The 14,173-nt window shown below is 40.3% G+C and overlaps 1 protein-coding gene and 1 pseudogene across 1 annotated transcript in view; one reads left to right on the top strand and one right to left on the bottom strand.

Moving 5' to 3' along the window:
• Window positions 1–3,204: 3,204 nt before the first annotated feature.
• Window positions 3,205–14,173, bottom strand: part of Smad4 (SMAD family member 4) — a 52,951-nt gene continuing 41,982 nt past the window's right edge. The window contains exons 9-12 of the mRNA XM_051163640.1: window positions 11,849–12,032; window positions 10,675–10,843; window positions 4,855–4,993; window positions 3,205–3,677 (exon numbers count right to left, since the gene is read on the bottom strand). Coding sequence (XP_051019597.1) covers window positions 3,466–3,677; window positions 4,855–4,993; window positions 10,675–10,843; window positions 11,849–12,032 — 704 coding nt within the window. The 3' untranslated portion in view covers window positions 3,205–3,465. The remainder of the gene's footprint in view (window positions 3,678–4,854; window positions 4,994–10,674; window positions 10,844–11,848; window positions 12,033–14,173) is intronic.
• Window positions 5,339–7,742, top strand: LOC127204728 (40S ribosomal protein S7-like; annotated as a pseudogene).

The following is a 14,173-nucleotide window of genomic DNA, read 5'->3' on the forward strand; positions in this document are numbered from 1 at the left end:
AGAGAGAGAAAGAGAGAGAGAAATTGTATACCCAGTATATTCTGATTTGTATGTTAATAAGCTCCCGCCAATAATGGCTAATTTTTAAAAGTTTTACTGCTTAATAAGGCAAGATGATGAAAATTTTCATTCTTCAGTAACAGCAGATAAGCAGCAACCTCCCTGCACTGAAACAAAGGCTAGGTCAGAGGCTCTGCCAAGGACGCTGCCACGGATAAGGCCACTGGCTTTTTACATGCTTCTTGCTGCTTGGTTATTACAAGGAAACTGGAAAGGCTTGAGTAAGAGTCTCACAGCTGTTTCTGTATGATCGTGCAAAGATGGACTCGAGGGGCGATTCACAGGTCACGGTGTGTAGCAAGATGTAGTGCAACCGCTAACTTGCACAGGCCCCGTAAGAGCTGTTCCTTGACAGGTTTCATGTTCTCACTCATCTCAGTGACCTAACTTGCTACTTCACCACTCTACCATTAAATAAAAATAGCAATGAAGACAACAGCTACAGAAACTACCAAAAAGAACTCTGGCCAACTCCAAGCAATTAAAAAAAAAAAAATCTAATAAGTGACAATTAGCTGGTTCCTAGCAGACCAGCAGCAAATACATTTTACCTCCACAGACACTTCACAAGCATTTCAGGAAGACTCCTTCTCCAGACTGTAAAACCTACAAGTTTACTTTGCCTTCAAAGTTGCTAATACAAACCACACCATTCTCCACAAAACTGGATTTTTAACTTTGAAAGACAGCATAGCTAATCATGTGTTGCTGGTTTTCCAGGTGTGTTCCCTAAGCCAGCACATCCCACCTGTGAACCTGCACTGTTTACAGGAGCAATGACTTAGGGCAATACAGAAAGATGGCGTTTGTAGAAAAGCAAGTTCACGGCAGTGCTTTGTCGTCATCTTTGTACAGCAGGGCAGTAAAGTACAACAATTAAGTAGACTCTATCCCCGAAAAGAATCCACTTCCAAACGAATGAAGGCGATGCTGCCAAGGACTCCCTTTAATCATGCACAGAAAGGCACAGGACGAAAGTAGAATGGGTTTCAAACTGGGTGGGCCTACTTCATCTCCCCTCTTCCACTGAAATTTCATCTTAGGGGACTTTTGAGCTATGAATTACAGCAAACCACCCACAACCACACCCACATCATAATCAGACTCTAAGAACTACAGAGATGATTTTATCCCAAACGGACACAAAGTTTTTAAATTTCGGGAAGTTTTAAAGTCTTATTCATCAAAGATGGCAACGACTAAGGAACACAAAGAAACAGTTTAACTGAGCTGTCAGGAAGTCTAGACTCCTTAAAAGCATAGGACAGTCAAATTACAAAGATCATCAATAACTAGAAGTAAGTTCTATGGCTCTTAGTAAAAAACCAAGACAGGTGGCTTGGCTCTGAAGAGATACTTCCTGGCAAATATTCCCATGTACTTTATGAAGATGACTAAACATGGAAAACTCTCCATAAAGTAAAAAAGGAAGCATCAAGTTGGACCACTGCATGGTCAGATAACCTGGATTTTAAAAAATCTGTTATACTAAAACTCATTCTTCTCACTCCTATTCCCCATAGTGAAATGGATCTAAAGACAAACATTTCTAGAGAAAGTATCTTTTTATAATTCTGCCAGATACAACATTTTAAAAAATCACCAAACTTATACAGATAATTAGGTCTATAACAAAAGTATTTATAAGTACTTAAGAGTAGAAATGAGCTACAGAGAAGCTTTTTACAGAACGAGATGTGGGCTGACACTTCAGTCACAGCAGCGCTCAGCGGCTTCGAGCCTTCGGAGCCTTCTGAAGGAAGCAGGCCGCAGGGCTTGCTCATGACCGCCGGCACAAAGAACTGCTGTGCGCAAGTGTTGCCAGCACTCAAATGCCTACTGTGTTTTAAAATTCACAGAAAACTTTCAGAGCAAAGAGTAAAAACATCTCGATGAGGATCTTGATTTTATTCACACTATTTATCCCAGGCCTATTTTTTTGCCACAGTAAAATAAAAGTTCAAAAAATAACCAACTTTACACATGATACATAATGTACATGGAAAAGTCCTGGTAGAGGGTGAAGGGAAAACCAGAGCTGCACAATACAATTGGCTGTTGCCTGTCATTTAGTAGAAGGTGTCTTGCCACTGAGATTGGACTCAAAAGTGCAAAAGGAAAGCATTTTAAAAACCAAACCTAGAATTCAACTTTGTATGTTGAGACTCAGTTTTATTTACGCTGCTGACTAGGTAAAAAGTATACATGTTTAGTCTGTGGTACAGCCGATGTATCTGCAACTTTTCTACTTCAATCTCTATACAAAGTCACTGCCGACTGATCAATGATGCCAAAGGGCTTAGAATAACCAAAAGGTATAAAAAAGTGTGCAGTCTTGCCCCAAGACACAAAAACTGAATTTTAAACAATGTCAAAACATACATGATTTAAACAGTATATGAAAAAAAGTCACACATCAAATCAAGTACAAAAATATCCAAACTACCTATTACGAACGGCAATGTTTTCATTATTCTGCACAGTTCTGAACATAGACTAGTCATTATTCTAGCTGAAGCACTGCCTCCTCAGAGCCCTGGAGCATCAGGCAGGGCAACACTGCTTTTAGTGTTTTATAAATACAAACCTTCTCCCTGTGAACTAAGGGAAAGGCACTCCTCCCCTAGGCTTTTATAATCAACCCTGTGCCTAGAAATATAGAAGAATTCATCTACTGTTTAACAGGGCAAAAGTACACATCTTGATAATGGTCATTCATTAGGGATAAAAAAAAAAATCTAACTTCAAATGGCATTTCTTTGACTGGTAATTGTAAAGAATTGTCAATATGCACACAGATTAGTGTTTTGTCTTGGAAAAAAACCCTGAAGTCTGCAAGACAGTATGAATTTAATTCATCTTCACTGTTAAACTTGCAAAAAACATTCTGGATAAAAGGTTTTTAAAACAGAGTGAAGTTGCTTTTGGTAAAAGTGACTCGCCCACGTGTCACCTGAGCAGAGTGTGTTCCACGGTAACTTGCTCGCTAAGTAACAGGTGAGTTCACTTTCAGAACTTCTCAGTCTTAAAATCAGCAACACTGAATTTATTCTGCAGAGTAACACACCAGTGTCCTGTGTGTAAGGAGCTCTTACACACTTAAAGGGCTGACTTCCCAGCACTGGAATGACTCCGTCATACATAACAACCAGTGAAGATTTAGTAAGAATTGGTTCTTCCTGATCTTCAAGCTCTGAGTCATGCCTGAAAGTTCTAAAATAGAAAAAAAAAAAAAAAGTTTTAATTCAGTTTCTGTCTGCTAAGAGCAAGGCAGCAAACACATCTTTCAACCCTTTATGAAAAGACAGAGCAGAACAAAAATGCAATAGATCTTCAGATTATAAACACGAGTATATTTCATTGTCCACCATGCTGAAATGGTTAGCATGTCCACGGTGAGAGGTCTCAGTCTAAGGGCTGTGGGTCTGCAATGGGCATGGTGTGGAGGACTTCGTCCAGGAGCTGGAGAGCTCGGTGGAGGTGAATCTCAATCCAGCATGGCGTTTCTTTGATGCTCTGTCTTGGATAATCCGGGCCCCAGCCCTTCACAAAGCTCATCCTGAGTATACACAATCGCCGGAGGTCGTCTACACCAATGCCAGCAGCAGCAGACAGACCTACCAGAAGAAGCATGGAGCAGTCAGCAGCGGGCCCTCTCTCCCCATCCCCCACCACGCCGCCTTCTTTATTGTTTTTCTCCGCATGCAACTTCTTTGTCAAAAGTCAAAAGTAACTACAGATCTAAACCCATCAATGGGCACTGAAAACCTGGTCAAGACAGTTGGCATTCCACATATGTATTTTAACTATTAGAGAGCAAGTAAATTTCCACACTCCACCAATAATTCACCCATTTTCCTCTTTAGAAGCTGGGGGACAGGAATAAGAACGGACTTCTCTGTAGAAGACAGGGCATGGCCACGGTTCTAAGAATCTCTGCGTCTAACCTGCCATACTAGAGTAAGACATGACTGGTAATCAGATGTCATGTGCCTGGCCCCACACAGACCTCTCAGTTGACTTCTATCTGTCTCTCAGTTTTGAGATAATATGGGGGGAAGGAATAGATGAAAGTAAGAAATTCAATACTAGTCTGAATTCTTAAGGAGACAGAACATGTCTGTAATATTAAAACTAGTAAGCAGTTCAGATCCCCAATCTTTTTTAACTGAATTAGTGATTATGTCTTATATATACATAAGTTGTGAACTTCTAAACTTCTAAACTTGCATGTGCTATGGAAAGAACTACAGGCCACTGCAGGTTTCTTAGCCCGTGCGATTTGCTTCCCACACTGAAGAAGTTAAGAACGAATAGTTAGTTATGCCTTCAGGTGTGGAAGGTGGGTGCCATGTGTTTCCATCATAAAAGCCTATAGTCAGGAATTTAACTCTGCAGTAAAAAATTCCCCACCAGTGTGAAACCTGGCACAGTTCAATTTTACCCTAAGACTAAAAGTCTACAAGTTATACCTGCCACCTTCATTCAGCTCTCTGTGCTCAGCACACTGTGTCTAATGGAGGTGTCCACTTCTGAGCCTGGCTGGTGAGGCAACAAATTTAACAAGCAAAAAGGAGAAACTAAGTATAAAAAAACCCACTGATCCCCTAATGGAAACAGGATCCCATTTCAGGCGAAGTGAAACTATTACAGAAGAAAGGATTTTTTTACACATTCAGATGTTATAACCCAGTTAAAAAAAAATTTCTATTATTGCTTAAAAGAATCAACTGAGTGAACCAAGATTAAAAGCCACTATTACATTTTGCACAGAAAAATCAAAAGCAGACATACTGATCGCTGGAGCTATTCCACCTACGGACCCAGGACCAGGGATGTTTCCTGCCACAGCTGCTGCCTGGGCAGCAGCTGCTGCTTGTGCGGTGGCCGCCTGTTGTTGCATCTGCCGGTGACACTGCCGCAAATCAAAGACCTTTCAAAAGGAAAAGTTAAGTTTAATATGATCCACTCATCAAAAGCCAAAAGCAATATACCAACAATCAAGAACTCCATTTCCATTTGCCTCTTACAAGAAAAGAGCTAATTAGCAAGTTTTAAAATTCAAGGCTTTTCCAAAGTACCCAGGTTTGATCATCAGCGCCACATTACAATTCACACTGTGTAGCTGCAGTGCCAGGGGATTTGGTGTCCTCTGCTAGCTGCCAGGGGGCTCTAGACACTCATGTGGTGCAGACAGGTGGAAGCAAAGCACCCAAACACATACCTAAGTTTTCAAATGACATTTAAAAAATGTTTTCGCAGAGTGTACAGTTTGGAGATGAGCAAGAGGCACACCTCACTGTCTAGACAGATCCCTGTGGGCCAGCGGTGCCTAGCTTGTGAAGAGCTGCCCATCCGTGTCAAGTGAACACGTAAGGAAGCCCATCCTCTCACAGTCAGACCACCATGTTTTCCTTAAGCTGCAAGGGACAGAACTGAACATCTGGCCAACATCTTTGATGACGCTTGCAATATTAAAGTACAGCAAACTGCACTGTCACCATATAAGAAAACACCTAGATTATGTGTGAGAGTATACAGTGTGTATGTGAACGGCCATGACAGCCACAAGAGGCTGGTCAATCCCCTGGAGCCAGAGCTGCAGGCAGCCATGCGACGCCTCATGTGCGTCCTCTGAAGATCAACAAGCACTCTTAACATGGTCCTAAAGCACTTTGCCAACTGACCCGTATTTCTAATCCTCAATCTAGAAAACCAGTTTTAATGAAATCCAAATTACTGGGTTTTCTAAATAAATGAAACCTTTGATGTTTTATCTAAAGTTATCAATAGTCATCTAGGTTTAATCCTGACCCCTGATATGAATTTCATAGTTTTGTGTGTTTTACATTACCTATATGTAATCACTTTTTAAAACCCACCATTGTGATAAGAGTAACATATGTATTCTTTTGCAGGGGAAGGCCTCACTATGTAGTCCGAGCTAGTCTGGAACTCACTTGTGTAGGTTAGACTAGCCTGCAACTCTTCCTGCATCTGCCTCCCAAGACCTGGACTACAGGTGTGTACCACCATGCCTAGCCCACGGGTAATCTTATTTTCTAAACATAGGCTCAACAATGCTCAAGATTCCTCCCCACCATCAACCAAAGAATCTTCACATAAAGGCACAGTAGAATTATGTTGTAAGTGGTCACACATCCAACTGACGGCATAGTATACCAGCAGCATATATTAAAAGAAACTACAAAAATAAAAACTGACAACTTGAATCGGAAGATGAATAAAAACAATGCACCAGGGAACCTTTCTTCCATGATCATTCTTGTAACCGTACACTAAGACTGGGAAACAAAGTTTTCAGCTAAGCCATACAAAATTTATGAGACTGTACATTTGCTGGCTTCACACAATAAATGGTTGGCTACACACACAACATAGTCTCTCTTACAGAATGGGAAAATAAGTACAATCATTGACACGAAACCATCTTCATTTCAGAATCATCTACGCTGACAGAGCAGTTCAAAGAAAGCAAAGGTTGTAAGTGTTCTTTTTAGTACAGATACAAACAAGTATTTCTAACCCGCCACTCATAAGCTAACGAACAACTTCACTGTGCTCCCATTTATGCTCCTGTCTTCTATAGTTGCTCTTATGTATGTTTATTACAAACTCCTTACATAACACACACGAGTACAGCATCTTCAGTATACTACCTCTTTCAATCAAGAGACAAATTTTGCATTTCTCTGATAAGGCTCAATTATAATTCTGCATCAGCTTGAATTAACATCAGGAAATGGCCTGGAGGAGAAAGGAACACAGTGGTGTACTACTATGTACACCTGCGGATTAAAACTGCAGAAAGCACTTACTAAGTTACCTAGCCTAAAAGTAGAGATCCCAATATGGGACTGGTTTACAGTGCATTGCTTAAGAACACTTGTTATTCTTATGGATTCCCAGAACCCACGTGGTGGCTCACAACCATCTGTGATCCCATATCCAAGGAACTTGCCATTGTCTTCTGACCTCTGCAAGCACTAGGCACACATGTGACACACACACACACACACACATATATGCTGGTAAAACATTCATACATACAAAAAACTTTTACAAAGCCATAAAGTACAGATGTTGGAAATAAACTAAACTTAATGAATTCATAACACTTTCCAACCTAGCTCCACATAAACAACTTTTTTGTCTTAAAGCCTCTCCTGTCTCTTTCTAACCCGGTACTCCGTGAAGGGTGAAGGTGCTCAGCATCACTGCAGCCAAGGAAAATGAAGGTGGTGGTGATCAGAAGGCTATCATAATTTTTGTACGAGTTCCTCAGCTGAAATCTTTCCTGAAAATCCAAGTTGGGCTACTTCGTGAACTGGAGAAAAAGTTCAGTAGGAAGCATGTGGTTTTCATTGCTCAGAGGAGGATTCTGCCCAAGCCAACCTGGAAAAGCCACATGAAAAATAAGAAGCACCCAGAAGCCGCACCCTGATAGCAGAGCGTGACGCCATCCTTGGGGACTTGCTCTTCCCACGTGAAATTGTGGGTAGGAAGATCCGTGTCAAACTGGACGGTAGCGGCTCCTAAAGGGTCATTCAGACAAAGCACAGCAGAGCAACGTGGAGCACAAGGTGGAAACCTTTCCTGGTGTGTTTAAGAAGCTCACAGGCAAGGATGTTAACTTTGAATTTCCAGAGTTTCAGTTGTAAAGAAAAGGACTGAATAAAGTATCATTCATAGTAATTTTTTTTAAAGCATCTTCTGCTTCATCCGCCAATATGTGTGTTCAAAAGCAAATCAGATTCAATATTAGAAAAACTGCATATCCATTAGTGTTGTTAAAAAATAGATGAACTGAACCCTTCACATACTAGTGGAAATATATGGCTTTTGTAAAACTGGTCCAGCAGATTCTCCTAGACAGGGTTGCTATTGCTGTGATGAAATACCATCAACAAAAACAACTGGGGAGGAAAGGGTTTATTTCATTCACACTTCCATATCAAAAGCAGTAAGGCAAGAACTCAAGTCGGCAGGAACTGATGCTTACTAGCCTGGTCCCCATGGATAACTCTGAGAACCTAGGACCACCCCATTTATTGCAAAAATATGTGATTACCATAAAAACCTGCCCACACAATGAACTATCAAAAAAATTTACCAAAACTTTAAAACAATGATTAAGACTAGCCAAAAAGCAAAACCAACCCATCAACTGGTAATACAAAAAAAGAAACAAACAAAACCTCACAGCAAACAGCTAAAACCGAAGACAAAGTTACTACCACTTCCAAGACCGTAAGAGGGTAAAGACAGAAATCCACTTCTTTGTACTATGAAAAGGGACAACAGTCCAGTGTTCAGGGATACAACTAGGCATCTGCCAATGAGTCAAGCACCAGCTAAACAATTTGATAGTCAGTGCAGATGTGCCCTAGGGTGCAAATGTAGCCCATAGCTGCAAAGGTGCCAGAGAAACATGCTCAAGGGAATTCAATTCTGTGCATACACAGAGGAGGAAACTAAACTCCCCCAAAAGACAAAGTCTCGCTACCTCCTCGTTATACAATTTGGTTCTGAAATATGGATTCCTGTGGCAACAAACCACCCTATAGAGAAAAGTTAATGAAAGGGAAAAAAATTAAGATAAAGACAAAGAAACAATTCTTTCAAAATGAACTTGCCAATCAAATAAAACGAAGCACAAGTCATATAAATCCAATGACACTACCAGATTATACAAAGCCCTGGTGCGATTCTAGCATTCCATTAAACTGGGTGCAATGTCTTATGCTTGTAATCCCAGCACTCAGGCCGGGGCAGGAGTGGAGGGAAGAGGACCAACCTCAGCCACTAACAAGTATACCACTGTCCTGGGTGGCGTGAAAGCCTGCCTCAAAACAAAACACAAATAGTAACACAAACAATAAAACATAAAAATTCCTCGTAGAAAAGTTAAAAACTGTAAACATTTCTCTTTTAAAAGTCTTTTTTCCCCCCTAAAACAAGGTTTCTCTGTATAGCCTTGGCTATCCTAGTCTTGTGTTGTAGACCAGGCTAGCCCTGACCTCACAGAGATCTGCCTGCTTCTGCCTCCCAGAGTACTAGGAACTGCAAAAATTTCTGAGTATTCTATAAGCAAACTATGCAATGATACAACTGTTGTGAAATTATTCCACACCAAAAATTAATAAATAAAGTATGGAGAGAACAAAAGACTGGCAAAATCACATGTCAAGGACCACAGGAACATAGGAGTGGCAATTTTCTCTATACTTGGTATGTTTCTAAGCTTCAAAAAAGAGCCAGGTGGTGGTTCATATGCATACTTAGGAGTTCAAGACCAGGAAGGGCTACACAGTGAAACACCATCTCTAAAAAACCCTAGGCCACAGGTAACCTTAAAAAAAAAAAAAAGACGGGGTTTCTTTGTGTAGCCTTGGCTGTCCTAAACTTTGTAGACCAGGCTGGTCTTAAACTCACAATGATCCACCTGCCTCTGCCTCTCGAGTGCTGGGATTACAGGCATGCACCAAAATGCCCAGCTACAGGCATCCTTTAATTGAACTAAGTGAAATGATACAGAACATGTGTACAACTATGAAGCATTTCCATTTCTGTGCCGGAATTGGGCTACATTCTCTGTAACAGAAGCATTTCCTAAACTCCAGTGGTAAGATACAAACTCAGTCCTACCACTGTGACAGCTGACAAGGAAGGTGCTCCTAGTAGCTGAAAAATCTGAAATTGAAAATATATTTAAACTCATTGTACCTATTTCTCTCTTCTCAAAGGAGCATTTGTTAAAAATAAAATTGAGGCCGAGTGGTGGTGGCGCACACCTTTAACCCCAGCACTTGGGAGACAGTGGCTAGTGGAGCTCAGTGAGTTCAAGGCCAGCCTGGTCTACAAAGTGAGTTCAGGACAGCCAAGGATACACAGAGAAACCCTCCCTTGAAAAACCAAAATAAATAAATATTATTATTATTATTATTATTATTATTATTATTATTATTATTATTATTATTATTATCAACAACAATAATAAATAAAATTGAGGTGTGCTGAATATGTAACAATCAATTTTTTAAAAATCTCTGGTTTCTCAGCATCTTAATTTGCAGTTTTATGAAGGGCTGAGGACATAGCTCAGTAGTAGAGCATGTGCCTACCACTGAAAGAAAAGATTCCATCCCTTAAAAAATATTAACTTTATATCTGTCTTCTATAAACTCTTAAACACCAGCTAAAAGGAAATTCTAGTGTGATTTTCCACCAATTTCATGTTGGAGACTTCAGTCAATGTTTTCAAGAATCTATGTACCACTCTAAGCAACTTCACAAATCTCAAAACACTAGGACATAAAAGTAACCACAGAACTAGCCGGACGCTTACAGCAGTGAAGGTTCTACAGTCGAAACACATGCATATTTTGTTGCTGTGGTGCTTATTTGTTGAGACAGTGCTCACTGTGCAGCCAAGGCCGGCCACTCCCCTGCTCACATCACAAGATGGCCTCACCACCTCCGGCCACAGCATACCAACCTAAGACAGGTCTCCACTCCCCTCACCTCCACTTCCAGGCGTCAGCAACAGAGAGCCCGTGGCGTGTGAAATACTGCCACGCACGTGCCACTGACCTTTATATATGCACTTGGGTAGATCTTATGCACAGCGTCACCAGGTGCTCGTCCGGCTTCTCTGTCCAGGTAGTAGCTCTGCACAAAGACTGCATGGTCACTAAGGCACCTGACCCAGACGTCACCTTCACCCTTACACTCCAGCTGCACACCCTTGCCTATGTGCAACCTGAGGAAGAGAAGACAGAATTATACTTCATCTTAGTTATAAGAAGTTTTATTTCAGGTGCATAGCAATAATAAAGAATAAAAATATAATATAATGTCTAAAATAGCCATTGTTAACAGCTTTTATATTTCTTTTCCTTTTTGTATATTAAGAAATAAATACATTCACCTCTATGTAAACAAATGCAATACTTACTATATCAGCACACAAATTTTATTTAACCTTCACAAATCAATGAGGTAAACGCCATATTTTTTTTTTTTTCCAGACAAGGTTTCTCTTGGGTAGCCTTGGATGTCTTGGACTTGCTTTGTAGACCAGTCTGGCCTTGAACTCATAGCAATCTGCCTGCCTCTGCCTGAGTGCCAGGATCACAGGCGTGCATCACCACACCTAATTAAATTCTATAGTTTTAAAAAAGATTGTGTGTGTGTGTGTGTGTGTGTGTGTGTGTGTGTGTGTGTGTGTGCGCGCGCGCGCGTGCGTGTGTTGGAGGTGCCCATGAAGGGCTGAAGTAGCAGATCCCTTGGAGCTACAGTTACCAGCAGTTGTGGGGGCTGGGAACTGAACCTCACTCCTCTAGAAATATAACAAAGGTTTTTAACGATTGAGCTATCTCTCCAAACCCATATAATTTATACTTTTTATAAGGAAATTGAGTCTTATATGCTACATTGCCCAAATCAGGCCACTAACAACATACAACTATTTGAAATACATTTAAAATTCAACTGCTCAATCACATGAGCCATATTTTAAGTGTTCAAAAGCCACATGTGGCTAATAGCTGAGTGGAATAGCAAAGAAATCATAGCTATTATAAAACAAAGAAAACTTGCTGGTTTTTTGTAACTATATTTAGCAATAGCTACAATTAGAATGGACTGCTTTCAAGGTCTAAATATTGAAAATGACTTTTCCTCCTTTATATTTAAGACTCATACATATAAAACAATGACCTTGAATAAAAGTTAATGTACTATTCGTTTTTCTCACTAAGCATACCTTGCTCTCTCAATAGCTTCTGTCCTGTGCACATTGGAGAGCTGACCCAAGCAAAAGCGATCTCCTCCAGAAGGATCCACGTATCCATCCACAGTTACAATAGGGCAGCTTGAAGGAACCTTAAAGGTCTCTCCTACTTGAACATCCATTTCAAAGTAAGCAATAGAACACCAATACTCAGGAGCTACAGAACATAAATGAAAAAGAACATTCATCTACGAAACAGATATTAGGGAAGAAGGGACTTTTTCACCCCACTAAACAAGGATGAAGGGATGAAGGGGTAATGAAGCACACAAAAACTGTACGATGACAATGTAACACACTGAAAAAGTAGCGGCTCCCTATCTTATTTGCAGTACCTCTACCCTGACACTCTAAGGGCCAAGTCAACTGAGATTTAAAGAACATGAGAAATCAGACTCTAGCCAGGTGGTGGTGGCAAATACCTTTAATTCAAGCACTTGGGGGGCGGGGGGAGGCAGAGGTAGAGGCAGGCAGATCTCAATGAGGTAGGCCTGGTCTACAGAGTGAGCTCCAGAGCAGCCAGAGCTACACAAAGAAAAGAAACCCTGTCCCAAAAATCAAAATAAATAGATTAGATAGATAACATAGACAGACAGGCAGACAGACAGACAGGGCTCTAAAATAAAATGTTCTATCCTGACAGTTCAGGTGATTGCACATCTGTTGTCTGAATTTTCTTTTCTTTATTTTCTTATTAAATGTATTTTTTTTTACATATAAGTTGTCTGAATTTTCAATTTTAAAAAGTACACCAAGCCTAAGGCATGGTCTATGGTATGTTATTACAGACTCCTAATTAGAATAAAGTTATAAATCAGCCAACATATTCCTACTTACATTTATACTTATTATGCACAGTTATTTTACACAGATATTATTAACTGTCTGTCAAAAAAGGTCATTTGCCTAATGTACATAAACAGTAAGGTATATTTTTAGAAGTTATTTTAGTGAGTCAACTAGTACAATTTTAGCTCCGAACATTTTAAATGACTAGCTAGAGGTGGGAAAGAAAAAGACAATGCTTTGTTTGGATTGTCAATATAAACAGTAAACTATTTCTGATTTTGTTTGCATTATTAAAGAAAGTTCAAATACATGTAATTTGTTTGGTTTTCCTTTTATAATTTATTTAACAGATACATATAGAATATCTAGGAATTTTTGGTAGTATATACAAAACAAGCAAACAAGAGAGTTTACAGTCCCTCACAGAGATTCCTAATGCAGGTACAGGGGCAAATGAGCAGATGAACATGAGCAACACTGCTAAGAGAATTAGGGAGAGGAAGAGGAAGACAGGCAGTGGAGGAGGAGGTGGAGGAGGAGAAAGGGGAAACATTGTAGGACAGAAGATGGCTGGAAGAGCACTCCATCACAGAAAGCTGAGGGACATTCTATCTAAAAACTCAAGACCTGAATGAAAAGCCCTGTTTGTACCACAATGTGTTATAAAGTCTGTATAATCTGAATCAAACTGTCAGTGAGGCCAAACATAAAAGTAATGGGTGCGTGTGAAATAATCTCAGAAAGAACCACAGTTACTGCTCACACTTCTCATCCAGGTCTATAGTAAAAGAGCAAACATGCCGCAGGAAAATATGAAAAACATGCAGCTGGACAACAACAACAGAAAAACATCAACTTGAAGTCACAGGCAAGTAAGTAACAGCAGCAGTCAACAGGAAAGAGATACCTAGATACCCAACATCAATTCTCTGGAACGGTAAGCTATAGTCTCAAACTATGAGCCAACATGAACCCTTTCTTCCTTCACTTGCTTTCTTCAGGTATTGTCATGACAACAAGAGAAGGAAGCAGCTAGACTTTTCAGGTAGCAAACTGTCTTTGTCATTTTTTTTCACTTTGGAAGCTGCTAACCTGTACTTCCTGTTTACTCAGGTAATTAATTGTATTCCTTGTCAAGTCTGATGGGGTTGAAGACCAGATAGTTTAACTTTGCAGAACTCTGTCTAGCAACAGAGCCATGCCCAGTGAGGGGTCACTAGGCCGCATGAAGGCATGTCTGTGAAGCCAGCACTCGGGGAGGTAACACATGAGGACTGTGAGTGAGGCCAGCCTGGACCAGCTAGTTCCAGGCTATACAAGAAGACTGTGTCTAAAACACAAAAAAGGGGAGGATGGGATAGGGGTGGGGGGAAGTAAATGACTCAAAATGTTTAAATACTTTGTAATATCAATCCAATCAATTCATTGCAAATATAACTCTTCCTTCTTTCTTCTTCTTTTTTTTTTTTGAAACAGGGTTTCTCCGTGTAGCCTTGACTGTCCTGGAAC

The sequence above is a fragment of the Acomys russatus genome, chromosome 20 (genome assembly GCF_903995435.1).
Source record: "Acomys russatus chromosome 20, mAcoRus1.1, whole genome shotgun sequence".
Classification (NCBI taxonomy): domain Eukaryota; kingdom Metazoa; phylum Chordata; class Mammalia; order Rodentia; family Muridae; genus Acomys; species Acomys russatus.